We start from the raw sequence: 17,937 nt of genomic DNA on the forward strand, positions 1-17,937 counted from the left end.
ACCGAACAATGGGAGCTCACCCCGTGGCGAGCATTCTAACTGCCAACCTTCTGATCGGCAAGCCCTAGGCTCTGTGGTTTAGACCACAGCGCCATCCGCGTCCCACCATCAGATTAAATGATGCTAAAAAGAGAATCAAAATAATTTCATTTCAAGAAGAAACACTGAAAGTTGTAACTATTCCAATTAAGTTATTAAAAGTATTGTAGAGGACAAACCAGTAAGACAGAAAAAGTAATTGTTTGAAAACCCTTCACTATGTATAAAATTTTACCTTTCAGTAAAAACCATTTGATAGCAACCTTATACTACAAACCACAACTTAAATCTCAAACATCTGATAAAGGTGCCATTATTTTTAGCTCCATACTGGAAGGTTCTTACTTCCATATTGTGTTATCAGAACAAGGGTATTTATTAGGAGTAATTTCCCAACAGTTCTTTGATATACTACTTCTTATGTAAAAAGCAACGCTGGTTCACCCACACCAGGATACATTTATTTAATATTATGAGTGTTATAAATAAAATAGATGTTCATAAATGTACCAAGCAAACACATACAAATATGTAAACCACTTGTCTGAAACCCACAGAAGTCCTGAAACCATTTTCTCTCTCCCAAAATGACCTTAAATATTTCTCTGCAAGGTGTGCAAGGTTGAAGGAAATGGGAAATCTCCCCACTGTCTCTTTCACAAATCCTGTCTTAAGGGCACATTTAAGAGACAGAGAAACTAGTAGGAGAACACTTCAATCTCCCAGGACATTCTATAAAAGATCTCAAAGTAGCTGTCTTATTACAAAAGAATTTCAGAAATAGACTGGAAAGAGAAGTTGCTGAATTTCAACTTATTACCAAACTTAAAACCATGGAGAGACCTGATGGTCTGAATAGAGATATTGGATTATTATCTCATTATACATGATAAAGCTATTTTTAGCCATCTTACCCAATGCTTTTTCCTGTAAGACCAATTGCAGTTGTTAACAGTCATCAACAGGTTTACCACACCTATCAGCCAATCACGCATTCCCACCCCCCTTCTGAGTAACACCCCTCTCACTATATATAAAGGTCTGGTTACTTCTGTTTCAGTGTATCTGAAGAGGTGTGCATGCACACACACAAGCTCATACCAATGACAAACTTAGATGGTCTCTAAGGTGCTACTGGAAGGAATATTTTATATGAATAGGGATGAGCCTGTGACCTGGATTCAGGAATTGAGTAACAAGAGTGGCCAGGATGCCCACGTAATCCAATCAAGCAACCTACCAGACAAGAGAAAAAACAACGCACTCAGATTTCTGTTGTAGTCCGTTGTAGCCCCTCCTGTGATTGATGTATGTATGAGGCATTGGGAGAGGTGGTCCTGGGATACACCCCTTCTGTGATATATGTATGATGTTTCTGGGGGTGGTCTAGAGGTTGAGGGGCGGCAATTTCAAAAGTCTATTTAAGGGCGGGCACACCTTTGTTCTGGGTACCTCCCCCCCCATGTGTGGTTGTGAGCACCTTGTTGCAACAGCTTTAATAAAGATCAGGCTTACTAGCTGCTTTGTTTTTCAATATTCTCTGGTTGGTCTGTCATTTTCTCCTACCGATAACCTACAAAAGGACTCTATATGGACTCTTGGGTACCCCATAAGGGAAAATGAGTTTTTTCTCATAACATGAGAAAATGTCAGATTTGCCCATTAGCCCTTTTCCTCTCTTTTTTTACATGACAGAGGAAGAGAATGAAACTAAACACAGTACCCTTTGTCATTCACATTTGAGGATATGTGGTTTGTTTCAACTATGGTTAGTAAAATTAACAGACAATCTGAATCCACTGTCTGATCCTGGCTTGTTCTAACCATTGTTTAAACAAACCACAGTTCTGAAGATTAGACATAACAGAGTAATGTGGATAGTTTAAAAGGAAATCGGGAAGCTCTTCAGCCTCCTCTAGTGGCACAATAAACAGGGGGAGAGGATAGAGGTATCTGAGTGCTTAAGTCTCAACTATAGTTTCCTATTAATGAAGTTTTTCCTGTAGAATAATCATAATTTAATGTGATATGAATCAGCAGGAATGAGCCATACAGCAAGCCTCAGACTTGCATACTACCCTCTTTCCCCACCCCGCTAGCTGTGACAAACTGTGGTTATTATTAACTATACTTGTTTCAAACAAACCAATTCAAAACATCGTTACTGAAGTTGCCTTGTTTAAACCAACCAAGATTACACACGGTTCTAGTTCTGGACATAGCAAGCTATGGTTAATCAAAAGCGGAAGCAAATACAGTACTTCTGAACTCTCCTTCCAGCAGTACAGGAGGAGAAGAAAGGGAGAATTACACAATGCTGAGGCCCTTCCTTCACTTGTTCACACTAATGGATACCACAATCCATTTCTGAAACATGAAAAAGAAGCAATGTTTAATAGAATAAAAATTGGCAAAATTAGATGTTCTCATTACTATTAAGTATGTTAAATACCTCAATTTATTTTAATTATCAATATGAATGTGGTAATTGCTACATAAAACAGGAGAAGCATTATGATGCTAACAAAACTGAGATACATTAATGCATTGTCATCATGTAGTGTTTCTAAAATCCTTATTTTCACCTTCATCCTGAATAATTGAACAGCATTCAATCAGAAGAAAATCAGGGCCCTTTAGAGCCTTTAACTTAAATAAGACTAGTCAATAAGAAGTACTTTCAAGAGCCGCTGAACAGCTGGTTCAAGATAGCCTTCAGATACACATTATTGTTTCCACATACCAAGTTATCTACGCAGATAAGGTAATTGTGCAGAATTCATGAGCAGCAGGAAACTGGGATCTTTCAACACGTTACCCCAGCAAACCTTCCCCATTCCCAAGCCTGCTTGATATCCCTAGGTTGAATAAAATACTACAGGTATAGCCCAATCCCTGCAACCTTTACAGTCCTATACAGAAAACGCCCCATTCAGAACAATGGCATTCAGAGGTAAGTCAAAGGGCAGGAGTGTGCAGCATCCACCCTTCAGTGCACTATATGAGTCTCCACCAATTAGAGCCATATATGACAAAACCTTCAGAAGAGCAAGTCTTTAAAAAAATGAAAAGGAGAACTGTATATTACTTATTAATATTTGCTTATGAATCTGGAAGTACACAATACTACAGTAATTCAAATAGAGATGCACACAAACCAGTGAGACAAGATTTACCAGTTATATATTACATTTAGTGCAATTATCATTTTAATTCATTCCCAGAGCACATCCAAAGCCATTTAAGAGACACAAGGTTAGGGTAAATTACAATTTCCTGGCATCATGGAGCACGTTTACTTTAGTTTTTACATTTATTATTCTTTTTACTAGCTTGTTATACTGAATCTGATCATTGATCCATCTAGCTCAGCATTGTCCACTGACTGGCAGTGGCACTCTAGAGTTTCAAGTCTTTTCCTGACCAATCTGGAGATTCCTAGTTTTGAAGCTTGTAACTTCTGCAAACAAATAATGTGTTCCACCACTAAGCTACATTAAAGCTTAATACTGTACCAGAAACAAGCATCTATGTTGATCTTTCTATTTCATGGATGAATTATTTTCCATGATTATTTGACACATCTTTACAAACAGTCATAGACTACAGGTGAAGGTGAGACAAAAAAACTTGGCTAGTTCAGCTAGCTGAGGTTGTGTTTGTGAAGAGAAAGTCAAAGGAAGGACATGTTTTAGAGGGCACTTTCAAAAGCTTCAAAATATGAACAGCTAAGCACTGAAAGTGTTTCAAATGCATTATCTCTGTAAACTTGTCAACATTCTGTAAGGTACAGTTGGTTTATAGTATTTATGCCTGGCACTAAAACAGAAAGTTGTTAGAGCAGCTTGCAACACAAAAAACTTAAAATTGAATAAAAGCTTCACAAAAATAAATCTAGTGCAGCAGAAAAATCAAGAAGCAGAGACTAAACAGTGGACTAAAACAAATTTAACTGGTCAAAACATATTTAATAGGCCAGAGGAAATAAAAAAAGTACTTGCCTAGTAAAGGTAAAGCTATCCCTGACCGTTAGGTCCAGTCGCGGAGGACTCTGGGGTTGCGCGCTCATCTTGCTCTATAGGCCAGGGAGCCGGTTTTGTCTGCAGACAGCTTCCGGGTCATGTGGCCAGCATGACTAAGCCGCTTCTGGCAAACCAGAGCAGTGCACAGAAACGCCATTTACCTTCCCGCTGGAGCGGTACCTATTTATCTACTGTACTTGCACTTGACATGCTTTCGAACTGCTAGGTGGGCAGGAGCTGGGACCGAACAACAGGAGCTCTCCCCGTCGTGGGGATTCGAACTGCTGACCTTCTGATCGGCAAGCCCTAGGCTCTCTGGTTTAGACCACAGTGCCACCCATGTCCTTTTGCCTGGTCATTACTAATAATCACTTCTTTATTTCTGCAGTTTCCTAAGAACTGCATCCAGAGAGATGCCGAGAAATAAAATCTATTGAGTTTATGACTGAACTGGAATTTGAATGAGAACTTTCAGCTTGCAGCTCAAATTCTAAACTCCTAGGTTTATCAGACTGATAATTATTTATGCTGGCTGAAAAGCTGAGAGTGCAAACCCCTGCAAACCTATCAGTAAGCAACAGATGGCATGCTAAACTGAAGCAAGCCAGACTCACATCAACTTCAGCCTTACTCATACCTCATACACACAAGATTTATGTAAGCTCAATAGTTGTTATCCCAGAAGAAATAAAACTTGAGTTTCATTTGACTGGCTCACACATACCAAACTATGAGACAGACGGGATGAGCAAGTTTGCTGGTACATACTGGCAACGCTGTGGTCACTTTACTCCTCCCACACTCCTGGGAGATAAACCATGGTTGGTTAGCATGTCCAAATCCAGTCTGATGGTTTGTTTGGAGCAGGACAAACCATAAGCTCAGGTGGAGATGCAATGCTAAGCCAAACCATGGTTTTCCTCCTGGTAGTGCAGCATGGGAGAGGGGGAGGGGAGAGAAGTAATGTGCCCACAATTTTATTACGGTGTGCCAGCAGTCTTGCTCACTCATGCTAAACCATACTTTGGATTATTGTTACATGTGAATAAGGCCACCAATTTCAATTTAACTGAACTACAAATGCAAGCAGATTAATTTTAAGTGAGCTCACATATTGCTGATGCAAAATAACCACTTGCTCCAGCATTCAACACCCCTTGCTTAAAAACAACTGTGTGCAACTCCTCTCATTTAAAGCTATTTCAACACTTATTCAAATAGAAACTTCTAATTACTAGGGCTTTACTACCCTGAACAGCCATTAATGAAATACTATGTTTTATTAGAGCAAGACATGTTATTCAGGCTAAGAAAGGTGATTTAAAGTAGCAACAATTCTAAACTCTCCAATTTTCAAATCTTAAAAGAAGAGAATGAAGGGAAGATTATGATAGAGAAAATAAAGATGTATCTGTTAAGTATCGATAACAGGTATGGGGAATTTGTGGCACACTAGAATGATGTCTGAGTACAAGACCCATTATCCCTGACTATCGGCAATACTGGGTGGGACTGATGGAAGCTAGAATCCAGGAACACCTGAAGGACTGCAGTTTCTCCATCCCTGATCTATGCAGCTTTTCAGTGGGCATGGTTAGAAAGATAGCATAAAATTTCCTGTAAGTCAATAAATACAGAGCAATAGATGAGCAGAATAAACACGCAAGTGGTCAATTCTTTTCTGCCCTGGTTCGGAAAAACTGCACATTCAGTTCTGGAAAGCACTTCTTAAAGGATGGGGGAGAAGGCTCTTCACATTTTCATTAAACTGAAATACGGAGTTTTAGGCATTTCAGCTTAAGCACTACCCACTTAAATCTCTTATTTTGCCACTTATATCTGTTCTCTTGAATGGATTACGAAGGACATCAAGAAGTACTGGTACTCTTCCTTTTTTCACTTGCGCTTTTATACTTTTCATCATCACTCTGTAGATCAAGGTCTTTCCACATACTAGTTGGCAGTAAAGCCAAGTTTATGACCAAGTGTACACTTGACAGGAAAGCTGCCTGATTAATGTACCTTTATGTACGGTTCCCATATTTCAAAAAGTAAAAACTAGGACACCATTAAAAAGTGAATAATGGGAAAAGCAACTTGAAATTGAAAATAAACACTATCACCAACTCATCTGTTGTCCTTTCATGGAGATTTGAAAATTTGTTTCTTAATATATTTATTATTGCATTTATATCCCACCTTTCCACCAAGGAGCTAAATGTGGCATACATGGCTCTCCCTAGTTTCATATTTTCCATGCAACCACCCTGTGAGGTGGGTTAGGAAATAAATCCATATACAGTGGTACCTCTACTTACGAATGACTCTACTTACAAATGTTTCTACTTACGAAGGGAGCTCTGTCCGCCATCTTGGATGCTGTTTAGATAGGATTTTTTCTACTTACGAATTTTTAGATAGGGTTGCTTCGACTTACGAATTTTTTCTCCCAATGCATTCCTATGGGATTCGACTTACAATTTTTTTCGACTTACGAATGTGCGTTCGGAACGCATTAAATTCGTAAGTAGAGGTACCACTGTACAATGTACTGATGTTGTGCAGCCCATTGGGAACATAAGGTAATTTACAAGCCTCATAGCATATGCATTTTGATAGGCAGATAAGGAGCCACAATCAATATTCTCTTTGTGCATTTCAGAAGAAAATGCCTATGGAAAGAGATGCAATCTCAAGAATGGGCCTATTATGAAAAAGCATTTTCACTACCAACATACCCTATAAGCTCAGAAGTGAATGGCCAATAAAGAAGCCAACAGCCTACTCTTAATGGTTTCAGCATTGAAACCCTAATCATGTATAGTTAGAAGAGTAGGCTTATCCCACCACATCATGCTTACTCCATGGGTACAGAAGGGGGAGAGGAAGCAGGGCTTCAAAACTTTCACACAGACTAAAACCAGCACTAGAGGTGGCTTCCAGTGTTTATACCCTCTGGCATTTACTTGTGGCCCTCCATATGTTGTTGGATTCCAGCTCCCATAAGTCCCAGGCAGTACTGTTGGTGCTCAAGTATGTTAGGAAGCTACATCTGGAGACTGAGGAAAGCTCTTCTAGGACCTCCCTACAAAGACTATTGGGAATGTGATCTTCTTCACTTCCCAGTGGTCCCAAGCAACCTACAGGCACTGAGCAAACCACTGTTTGTTTGTGAAAGCAAGTGAGCCTTGATTTCAAGGAATGGCCACTGCTACCTCCAATCCCCCTCTCCTGTTCTCTCACTCTAGAGGTGCAGCAGGGTCTAGGCCTCGAATACTACCCTAACCGCCCTCGCCCCCCAAGAAAAAGCAAGTGTGCAAATAAATGGCAGAGGCTCCTATGAAGACAGCTTGAGGCATGTGAGCAACCAGGCTGCTTTCCGAAACTGGCCCAGCCCTCCCTGCTGAGCTTTGACAGGGGCAGGAGCCACTCCTGCAAGGCACAGCCCCTGCCTCTTCTTGCTGCAGCTGCAAATACAACTTTTACTGCTCCTCCCCCCCATACTGGGGAAGTGATTGTATTGGTCTTGAGCCACCCCCTCTTTCCTGCCCTCCTGATTTCTCAGCTGAAAGGATCAGGCTCTCCTTGCGCAGAAACAGCTGCCTCTACACACCCACCCAGCAAGCCTATACCTTTTCCATTTGGGTGTCATCAAATACGAAGGGGTCACGAAGAGTCGGACACGACTAAACAACAACAACAAAATACGAAGGAGGAGGGAAACCATGGGTAGACTACATACAGTGTCTCTGTGTGTGTGTTTGTGTGTGTGTGTACATTTTGCATGCACAGAAAATACACATGCAACACACATGTACCTACCAACACACACACACACGTACATAGTCTGCATGTGACACACACAAACACACATTTATGTCCAAAATGATATATATACTGCTGCCTTCCTGAGCGCTTCTAATATTGGATAGCTTCAGCAAGCCCAGGGACCCAAATTTTTGTGTCCCTTTTGTAGGAAATGTATACTTTTCTGTGCATTCTGCAATCTCCATTGAGCTGGGCCCACACCCAGCCTTCTTACACTTGTGGGCCCGAGCGTCTCCTGACAGCAACGCAAGGCGCCAGTTTCCCTACTTGCCCCCGCCCCACCTCTGGGATGGGATGAGGAGGGGAATGGGGAGCTCGCCCCCCAAACACACACACACACACCAGGATGCCCTTCTCCCCTCACACACACACACCCCAACCCCAACCCCCACCTGCAACCAAGCTTGAGAAAGGGGGCGGCGGGCTCTTCCAACTTCTCGCCCCACCCGAGCTGAACTCCGGAGGCCCGCTCCGCCTCGGCTTCCTCATGGCTCCCCAGAGGCCTCCTTTCCCCCGACCCAAAGCAGCCCCCGCCCTAGAGAAGCCCGCATTCCTATACCTTTCGTGACGTGTGCAAGGGGCGGGGGGGGAGAGAATAAACGTGGGGGCGGGTGAGGAAAATTTATCCCATAGGACCCCCTCCCTGCCGCCCCATAAGCGGAGTTCCTCATCCCAAGCAGACCCCTCAGCGCCACGGGGAGGCCTCCATCCTACCTATCGGGGGCTCCGGCTTGGGCTCCCCTTCGTGCAGGGAGTCCTGGAAGTGGACCTGGCGGGGGCCCCCGGAGCCGGGCGCGGAGCCCCACAGGCGGCTGGCGGTGCCCCTCAGCAGCCGGCTGCTCTTGCCCGTGAAAGTGGTGAGGTACTCCATGAGGCGACACGGACGGGGAGCGCGGCGCTTGGAAAGGGTCTCCTCCCCACCCCGAAGGCCGAGGGGTCGGGTGGGGGTGGTCGCGCAGGCGGCCTCTTGAGCCTCTCTCGGAGCCCGTGGCCTCACAGCAAGCCTGCCCCGAAAAGCCAAAAGGGCCGGCGAGAAGGGCTCGACCCGCTGGGCGAAAAGTTGGGCAAAAGTTTTTCTTTGACAGGCTCCGCCTCGAGGCTGCGGCGCTTAAAGGGGCCGCTCCGCGCGGCGTGGGTCTACGTAGTATATCGTGGGTGTGTAGGGTTAGGAGGGAGCCCCAGGGTCATCTAGTCCAACCCTCTGCAGTGCAGGGATCCGGCGTGGGCTCGAACCACCGATCTTCTGGTTACCGGACGCACCGACCCACTGCGCCACGGGGCGGCCGCACAACAGTTTATTATTTCGTACAGAAATGTGTGTGTGTGTGTGTGTGTGAGAGAGAGAGAGAGAGATCTCGTATGCAGACTACTTACGTGTGTGTTTGTCGGTAGGTACGTGTGTGTTGCATGTGTTATTTATATACAGTACTGTACATATACACAATATGTGTGTGTGTGTGTGTGTGTGTGTGTACACACACACACACACACCATATTGTATGTAGTCAGTGGGATCTTGCCTCTGTGTGAAACATGTACACACTATGTATTTGTGTATTTGTAAGTAGATACAGTACATGCCTTCCTATTGCATGTGTAGTTTCTGTGCATGCGCTATACTGTATATGAGAGTGTGGGTGGCTGATATTTCCACATGCTGTTCTGTATTGTGTGAGGTCATGGATAAACCTGTGCCCAGGATTGCGCCTTGAGGCTTTGTTTCAGCAAGGATTGAGGGTTAAGGGGTCCTGCCAAAAGTTTTACACAAAAGGTGTTTTTTAAAAAAGAAAGGAAAGAAAGGAAAAGAAAAGAAGGTCTGTTAAGGAAGTAAGTGATGCAAGGTCATGCGTATTTCCGGGGAGACAATTTGTTGATGGGCTGCTAGTTTGAAGAATGGTTTTACTTTTATTCTCCCAAGAATTCTACACTTGAAAATATTCACTTATCGGTAAATCCTTTTTCTTAAACTTAGATATGTGATGGCTGTTTGTGACTTACCGTACTCATGATGGCAGGATTTTTAAAAAGCATTTGTATGTACTGTATTGGTGGGAGTTTTTTTTAAGGCCAGGTAATAGCAAGTATTGTTATAATGCATTATAATGCACTATAGTTACACATAGGTTTGGGGTACAGGAGTGAACTCAGTTATTTAGTAATTTTGGCATGTGTGCTTTACACAAGAGTTCGACATCTCATACAATGCGCTGGGTGGATGTAAATAGCACAACACCCATTTACTTGAGGCTTAAAGCTGGCTAATGAGCCACACTTTAAAAAAATATATTACATCACGTAAACAAGAGTTCAATCATTGAGCAAATGACTCAGTCACTTCAGTAGGAAGAACACCATGTATTGGAAATATAATTTTAAAATATAGATGCCCTGTATTTTTATCCAAAGCTAATTTAAATAGTTGGGTGTTTCAGCTATGACTTATACCTGCAGCCCTTGTTTGTGAAAAAGTGCCTAGAATGGAAGGATCCATTCCGATGCTTGATTAAACCCATTGCCCATTATTTTCCCACATTCCTTGTAGCAAATAAACCATGCGGTAATAAGAGAGTGGGTCCTCATGGTCTGTTTGCTATGGAAAATGTGGAGAAACGATGGTAGACTACTGTGTCGAACTACAACTGGTAGTAAGTATATTTTCTGCTTTTGGTTTCTCCTGCTGGAGTCATGGCAGGGAGGGCTGAAAGCCAGAAACATTTTTCGGTATAGACCAACATTTTACCATAATTTACCACACTCATTACTAATCAACTTTGGGAGGTATGATAACTTACCCTCCGTGCACTGCTGAGAGAGACCAGAGGGTGGTGAAAAGGGAGAGGGCCTTTTCAGTTGTGGCTCCCTGTCTGTGGAGTGCTCTCCCCCACGAGCTCTGCCAGGCACCTTTGTTGACATCCTTTTGGCACCAGGTAAAGAATTACGTATCTTTAGACGGCAAATGTGATGCTGTTTTGCTATTAGTGTGCTGCCAAGTCTTCCTGTGGGTGTTATAGGGGTTTGTTTTGTTCTGTTTTTATGGTAGGCCTATAGTTTATTTTTATGTTTTAAATGTTTTGTTAATTGCTTAGAGACCTTCGGGTAACAAGTGATTAACATGCGCAATAGTAATAAAAAGGTTTTGGTTTTGGTTTTTTAAAGGTAAAGGAGCCCTGGACGGTTAAGTCCAGTCAAAGGCAACTATGGGGTTGCAGGGCTCATCTTGCTATCAGGCCAAGGGAGCCGGCATTTGTCCACAGACAGCTTTCTGGGTCATGTGGCCAGCATGACTAAGCCACTTCTGACGCAATGGAACACCATGACGGAAACCAGAGCGCACGGAAACACTGTTTACCTTCCCGCCGCAGCGGTACCTATTTATTTACTTGCACTGGCGTGCTTTTGAACTGCTAGGTTGGCAGAAGCTGGGCCCGAGCAACGGGAGCTCACCCAGTCGCAGGGATTCGAACTGCCGACCTTCCGATCGGCAAGCCCAAGAGGCTCAGTAGCTTAGACTAGAGCGCCACCCGCTCCCCTTCAATAGTAATAATAATATCAATAGCAAATAAAATGGATATAAAATAATAATTTTGTACTATTTTCACAAGTAACATTACTGGTTGGTTGCTTGCTTGCTTGCTTGCTTTTACAAATGCAGTATATTAATAAGATTTGGTTTTTAGAGTTATTTTCTTGGTTGGTAATAACAGCAACAGTTGCCACCCTGCAGTTGCAGAGTAGAACTACAGTAGTACCTCGGTTCACAAACACAATTGGTTCCGGAAGTCTGTTCTTAACCTGAAGCGTACTTAACCTGAAGCGAACTTTCCCATTGAAAGTTTCCCATTGGTATCTGAAGAAGTGTGCATGCACACGAAAGCTCATACCAAAATATAAACTTAGTTGGTCTTTAAGGTGCTACTGAAGGATTTTTTTTATTTTGCTTCGACTCAGACCAACACGGCTACCTACCTGTAACTTTCCCATTGAAAGTAATGGAAAGTGGATTAATCTGTTGCAGACAGGTCCGCGGAGTACTTAAACTGAAAATAATCAAACCGAGGCGTACTTAAACCGAGGTATGACTGTAATAGGAAAAAAGGACACGAAGGTCTTGCCAAATTTCACCTGCAAATTCCTATCTGGGTGAGGAAAATCACTGTAAAGAGTGGGAATGGTGGGTGGGAAAGGGAGGAGCTTTTGCAAGTGACCTTCTGTGAGTTGAAGGAAGGATTACACAAATAATAATCCACTTCTCGCCTGCTGATTCTCCCATGCTTTCTCTCAAGATCTGTATTACAGGAAAAGTGGGGAAATGTGGGATTGGTCTTCTGTGCAAGTTTTGGCAGCTCACAGTTTCCCCCCCTCTTGCTGGTAGATTTGAGCGCTCCATCACTTACCACCCAATAAAAAGGCAAAGAAACAAGAGGCCAAAATTAGCAAAAACATCAAGGCACGGGGAAGTTGTTGTGTGTGTTTTTTTTAATAAAAAAAAACCACCACCAGAAGATTAAGGTAGGAAAAGGTAAAACTATAGAACAGCATGTGGCAGTGACCTGTAATTACTCGGGGGGGGGGGGGAAATGTGGTGCCAATAAAAATAAGTGTTAATTGTAGCAGTGAATACCAGGCATACTGCCAGTAGATGCTGTGTGAGCTCTCAGGGAAATTCTGCTTGCACAAATGACTGCTGAATAACTTGTGAGCCTTGTCTGAGGCACTCTTGCCAAATTTCCATAATACTCTGGTCTTCAGATAAACATGTGCCAAGCAAAAAGGTGCCTTATTTCTCTGTTGTTGATTAAATCTGAATTACTGTAGTTCTTAAATGTGAAAAATCTACAGTGTGATCATGTCCCTTCTATATATTGTTCAGGGGTACATGCATAAGATCTGGCGCATAGGCTGGTGCATATAATTTTGAGGAGCCTGGCCAATGCTTACAGCGGGTGACCATCAACCTTCCCCCAAGTGAGAACCAGCAGCCCAGTTGCCCTAGATAGTCCTAAATCATGCAGGAAGCGCAACAACTCTTAATAAATAACCTTTACCTATGAAGGGCTGCACAAAAGGGCACATTTTGCCAAAGGCCAATTGCCCATCAGAATGCTGCAGTGAACAAAAGAAAGGTGGGAAAAACAACCCTGTACCTACTGGAGTTTTTAATGATAATATTTTTAATATTAATATGAATCATAATATCCAGTGGCTTAACAAAACCTCCAGCGTAACAAAAAGATACACAAACTTTGCAGTTCCCTCCCTCGTTTATGCTCCCATCCTTTCCATTCTCCAGCACAGGACCAATAAAACTCATGTTATGCAGAGACCACTACGTGAAATGATATAATATCTGGGGGGAAATGAAGAGGAAACCATTTCAGTTAGTCTTCACTAACACACTTAAAGAACAAGAGGCACATAGTGCTTAAAAGTATCAGTCACAACCCAGTTGCTGTTTTTTTTAAAAAAAATAAGTCATCCATTTATTGACTGTCAAACAGGAAAGTTCTAGCCAGTTATGAATCCCAAGTACAGTAGCTGTTTTCCAAAGCCTAATTATAATTTCCTTAGCTATCATAAAAGCTCTGCAGAGACAGGCTGCCTGTGAGTCAGACAGGGCCCGTGCTATTGGTACATAACCTAAAATAGCATAAGTAAACACACAGAACTAGATTGATTGACATGCTGGGAAGGACACCCATCACAGGCCAATTCCAGAGCATAGGTGTTGAAGTTGCATCTCTAGTGTGCATCTGAGTCCACAACATATGTCAGGTGAGAAGTGATTTATTCTCCTGTGGTTAATGTTCAGTTGAATTAGGCCTACCTCCTATACAACTCATAAAGGTACAAGAGATGCCACATGGGCTAGAAATTGCAGCACTATGTGAAACTCATCTTCAGTCACGTGATGTTTAGTAAAACTCAGACTATATTACTGCATTTCTTCTAAACATGCATATAAAAATTCCATTATGCTTTTTTATGCGGACATATTTAAAAAATTGAGATTGCTAACGTACAGAAATCAAGCTCCACTCCTGAAATCTAAACTGAACTTGAATAAATGAATTTTAAGTGTCACAGTATATTTGGTTATCTATTTTATGAAAGTTTTTACATACCACTATATCATGAAGTATCAGGGCAGTATACAACATTAAAACACCGAACACCTTTAAAAACAATACAGATAATCATTAAACTGACTGGATAATAAATAAAGAACACAATTTAAACAGCTACAAAGGCCTGTCAGCATAAAAAGATCTCCCAAGAGTCGCCTGAAAGTCAAAAGTGCCTACTGAATCTCTGCTGGAAGAGTGTTCCATAGCAGTGGACTGGAAACATTAACTTCCCATTTCTAATTGAGGGAATTTGGGCCTCTGTAACACAGTTCAAAAGCACGTCTAAAATGCAAGTAGATAAATAGGAACCGCTACAGCGGGAAGGTAAACGGCATTTCCGTTTGCCGCTCTGGTTTGCCAGAAGTGGCTTTGTCATGCTGGCCACATGACCTGGAAGCTATACGCTGGCTCCCTCGGCCAATAATGCGAGATGAGCGCGCAACCCCAGAGTCGGTCACGACTGGACCTAATGGTCAGGGGTCCTTTACCTTTTTTTTTAACACAGGGCAATTATTTATTATTATTTATTACATTTGTACACCATCCTTCATCCGTAGATCTCAGAGTGGTTCTTGTATAAAAATGCAAGAGAAAAACACAAAATACATAATAAAAACAAGAACGAAACAGCAACAACCCGATTAACACCCCCTCCCCACTAATAGTGCTCTTCCGGATTAGCTCAGTGATCAAGTTGGGAAATAAGGGCTCAGGTGGTCCTTAAGGTATCCTGCACCCAAGTTGTTCAGGGTTTTGAAAATGGACACAAGAATCTTAATCCTGCCCGGGTAGCATATGGACAGCCAGTGCACAGCTGTTTTAGCAGAGGGACCCAGGTGGCGCTGTGGGTTAAACCACAGAGTCTAGGGCTTGCTGATCAGAAGGTCGGTGGTTCGAATCCCTGCAACGGGGTGAGCTCCCATTGCTCGGTCCCAGCTCCTGCCCACCTAGCAGTTCGAAAGTACATCCAAGTGCAAGTAGATAAATAGGGACTGCTCTGCGGCATTTCCGTGCGCTGCTCTGGTTCGCCAGAAGCAGCTTTGTCATGCTGGCCACATGACCCGGAAGCTGTCTGCGGACAAACGCCAGCTCCCTCGGCCTATAGAGCGCCGCAACCCCAGAGTTGGACACGACTGGACCTGATGGTCAGGGGCCCCTTTACCTTTACCACATGTGGTTGGCTGTCTGAGCCACTGCATTCTGCATCAGTTGGGAGCTTTTGGACCTGTCCCAAGGGCAGCTCCACATAGAGTGCATTGCAATAATCTAGGAACAAGGTTACTAATTCATGGACCATACTGTCCAATTAGTCCCAATCCAGACATGGCTGTAGGCTGGCGTACCAGACTAAAGTGGTAGAAGGCACTCCTAGCCACATAGGTCACTTGGGCATTTTTGTTGAGTTTCCAGGATCCCCTCCTGCCCTCAAGGCTTGTACTTGTGTCTTTAGAGGGAGCGTATATGAATATATTTCCGTTCATAGCTCAGGGTAAAAAGCTTTCAACAAATGCTGAATCTAGGGATTTTTCATGAGCAAGCCTCTTTGGAAAGTATACTTCCATTAGTTTAAAGTCATTCCTTTTGCAAAGGATTGCTGTGGCATTTCTGTCACAGATCTTGCTGCATTGTTCTTGCAGGTTGAAGGACTGCTTGCACAGCAATAATTAGAATTAGATTCCATTTTTGTGTGTGTAACGTTTAATTTCAGTTAACAATCTCAGAAGAGTTTTATGTTTAACATGCATTCAGATTTTACTGTTATCTTATGAAGTCTAATGAGCCTAAAAGCAGAAAAGTCATGCCTGTCAGATGTTATTTCTTAGATAACAAACTCTCCTGCTCCCTCTGTGTCTTGTATAGGAGCTGAGAAATACATGCTGTTAAGTTCTCAGTGTTCTTGAAGCTACCAACATGAGTCTGACCAAACTGTGGGAGGCAGTGGAAGACAGGAGTGCCTGGCGTGCTCTGGTCCATGGGGTCACGAAGAGTCGGACACGACTAAACAACAGCAACATTTATTTTTGCTTCTAAAACCATTACAGCTTGATCCTGTGCACGTTTATTGAAAACTAGGTCCCATTACATTAGTGGGTCTTACAGTTCAATCCTATACATGTTTACAAAGAAGTAAGCCCCCATTGAGTTAAATGAGGCTTAGGCCTCCTCAATATTCCCTTTTTATTTTGCATTCATGATTACGACTCTAGCTTGTACAGTGGTACCTCGGTTTAAGTACACAATTGGTTCCGGAAGTCTGTATTTAACCTGAAGCGTACTTAACCTGAAGCAAACTTTCCCATTGAAAGTAATGGAAAGTGGATTAATCCGTTCCAGATGGTCCGCAGAGTACTTCAACTGAAAGTACTCAAACAGAGGCGTACTTAAACCGAGGTATGACTGTAGTGTCAGTTTAGTACTGGGACACCCAAGTTCCTATCACCATAAACCTAATTCTACGTAATCTGCCTCACAGGGTTGTTGTGAGGATAAAAGTGGGCTTGGGGAATAATCATAAATGAACGGCAAGATAAAAATACAATAAATTCCAGCTTTTGTCACCCTCCTTTCTTTGATGTTTATCTAAAGAACAATGACTTTGCTGTGGCACTTAAATAACTGAATTGATTGCCCATATAATGCCCTGGTACATAGTTGGTGCTTAATTCAGAGTAGGGGCCTCCATGTAATTATAGTATGAAAAGTTCCTGGAGCACAGAAATTGAGATTTCCCAGAGTGCCTTAGTAATAAACAAAATACTGTGCACAGCTGAGCAGTATTAAGACACGTGGTCGGTAAAAAGTCTTTGAGCCTGGCAACCTGAGAGACAAAGAATGCGTCAAGAGTAATCATACGCTCATTTCTCATAACCGTATGACTAGCCTCAATCTGAATATCAACAACGTGATCTGCAGATTATACACAGCTTGCCTTCAGCCTCTGGAAGTGCATTTTTTTTTTAATTTATGCCAATGAACTATTTCAACAAACGGCAAGCAGCCTTTTTGATAACTCTTTTGCCACATGCAATATTTGTCCATACCTACTTTTGGATCAGCCCTGGACAGCTAAACTTGCATGCCTGGCTTGGAAAATATTTTTTCCTACTTGTTTTCAGTTTGTCAGTAACAATACATTCCTTGTATGCATGGATCGGCAAGTAGGCGCTAAAATGTGTGTGTGTGATACACTTTTCGGGTAGTTTTCTTTTCATGTACCATACAAATTACTATTCAGTTTTGTTCCTGTTATCTAAAATTAATCACCAACTTCGTTAATATAAAAAACTATAATGCATATATGCACAGTATTATAGACTAATCTAATTAAACGTGCTTCACATGTGTCCTGTATTCCACCTCTTAACAAAGTACAAGTTTTGCACTTAAATCAGTGGTGACTGGTGAGGGGCAGTGGTACTATGCAACACTGCCAAAACGTCTCTGCCAACTCACTCCCATGAGTGCATCCGGGAGAAGCTTGACCAGAGTTTTTCAAGCATTGGCAGCCACACAGTTAGATTACTGCAATGTGCTCTATGTGAAGCTTCCCTCGGTGCTGGCCTGAAGGTTGCAGCAGGTGCGGAATGCAGCAGCTAGCTAGCTTGTGAGGACAAACTCGTGGCAGAATATCACACATTAATTGCAGTATTTGCCAATTTGCTGCTGGGCCAAGTTCAAGATGTAGGTACTAACTAAGATACACATGCCTATTCAGGACAGGACAAGGTTACTTGAGACCACCTTATTATCCCTTATACACCCAGTACATAGCTGCAGCAGTGGCAGACTTTGAGCACTCAAATTATAGAAGCACTCTGTGTGATGCTAAAATTCAGCGCTCCCCCCCCCACTCCTCTTGAGCGCTGTTCTACAGCATTGATTTGGTGCCCCCTGCTATGCAGTGCCCAGACATTTAGGGTGGT

At 42.7% G+C, this 17,937-nt stretch overlaps 1 protein-coding gene across 4 annotated transcripts in view; it reads right to left on the reverse strand.

Annotated features, from left to right (window-relative positions):
* OXR1 (oxidation resistance 1) overlaps window positions 1-17,937 on the reverse strand; it is a 234,133-nt gene that overhangs the window by 45,796 nt on the left and 170,400 nt on the right. Inside the window, exon 1 of one of the 4 annotated variants that reach the window (XM_060277665.1) lies at window positions 8,604-9,151. The exons of the other annotated variants lie outside the window; for them this stretch is intronic. Coding sequence (XP_060133648.1) covers window positions 8,604-8,760 — 157 coding nt within the window. The 5' untranslated portion in view covers window positions 8,761-9,151. Of the gene's footprint in view, window positions 1-8,603; window positions 9,152-17,937 lie in introns of those variants that run through there. 4 annotated transcript variants of the gene reach the window in all.

Source organism: Zootoca vivipara, chromosome 8, assembly GCF_963506605.1.
Source record: "Zootoca vivipara chromosome 8, rZooViv1.1, whole genome shotgun sequence".
Taxonomy (NCBI): domain Eukaryota; kingdom Metazoa; phylum Chordata; class Lepidosauria; order Squamata; family Lacertidae; genus Zootoca; species Zootoca vivipara.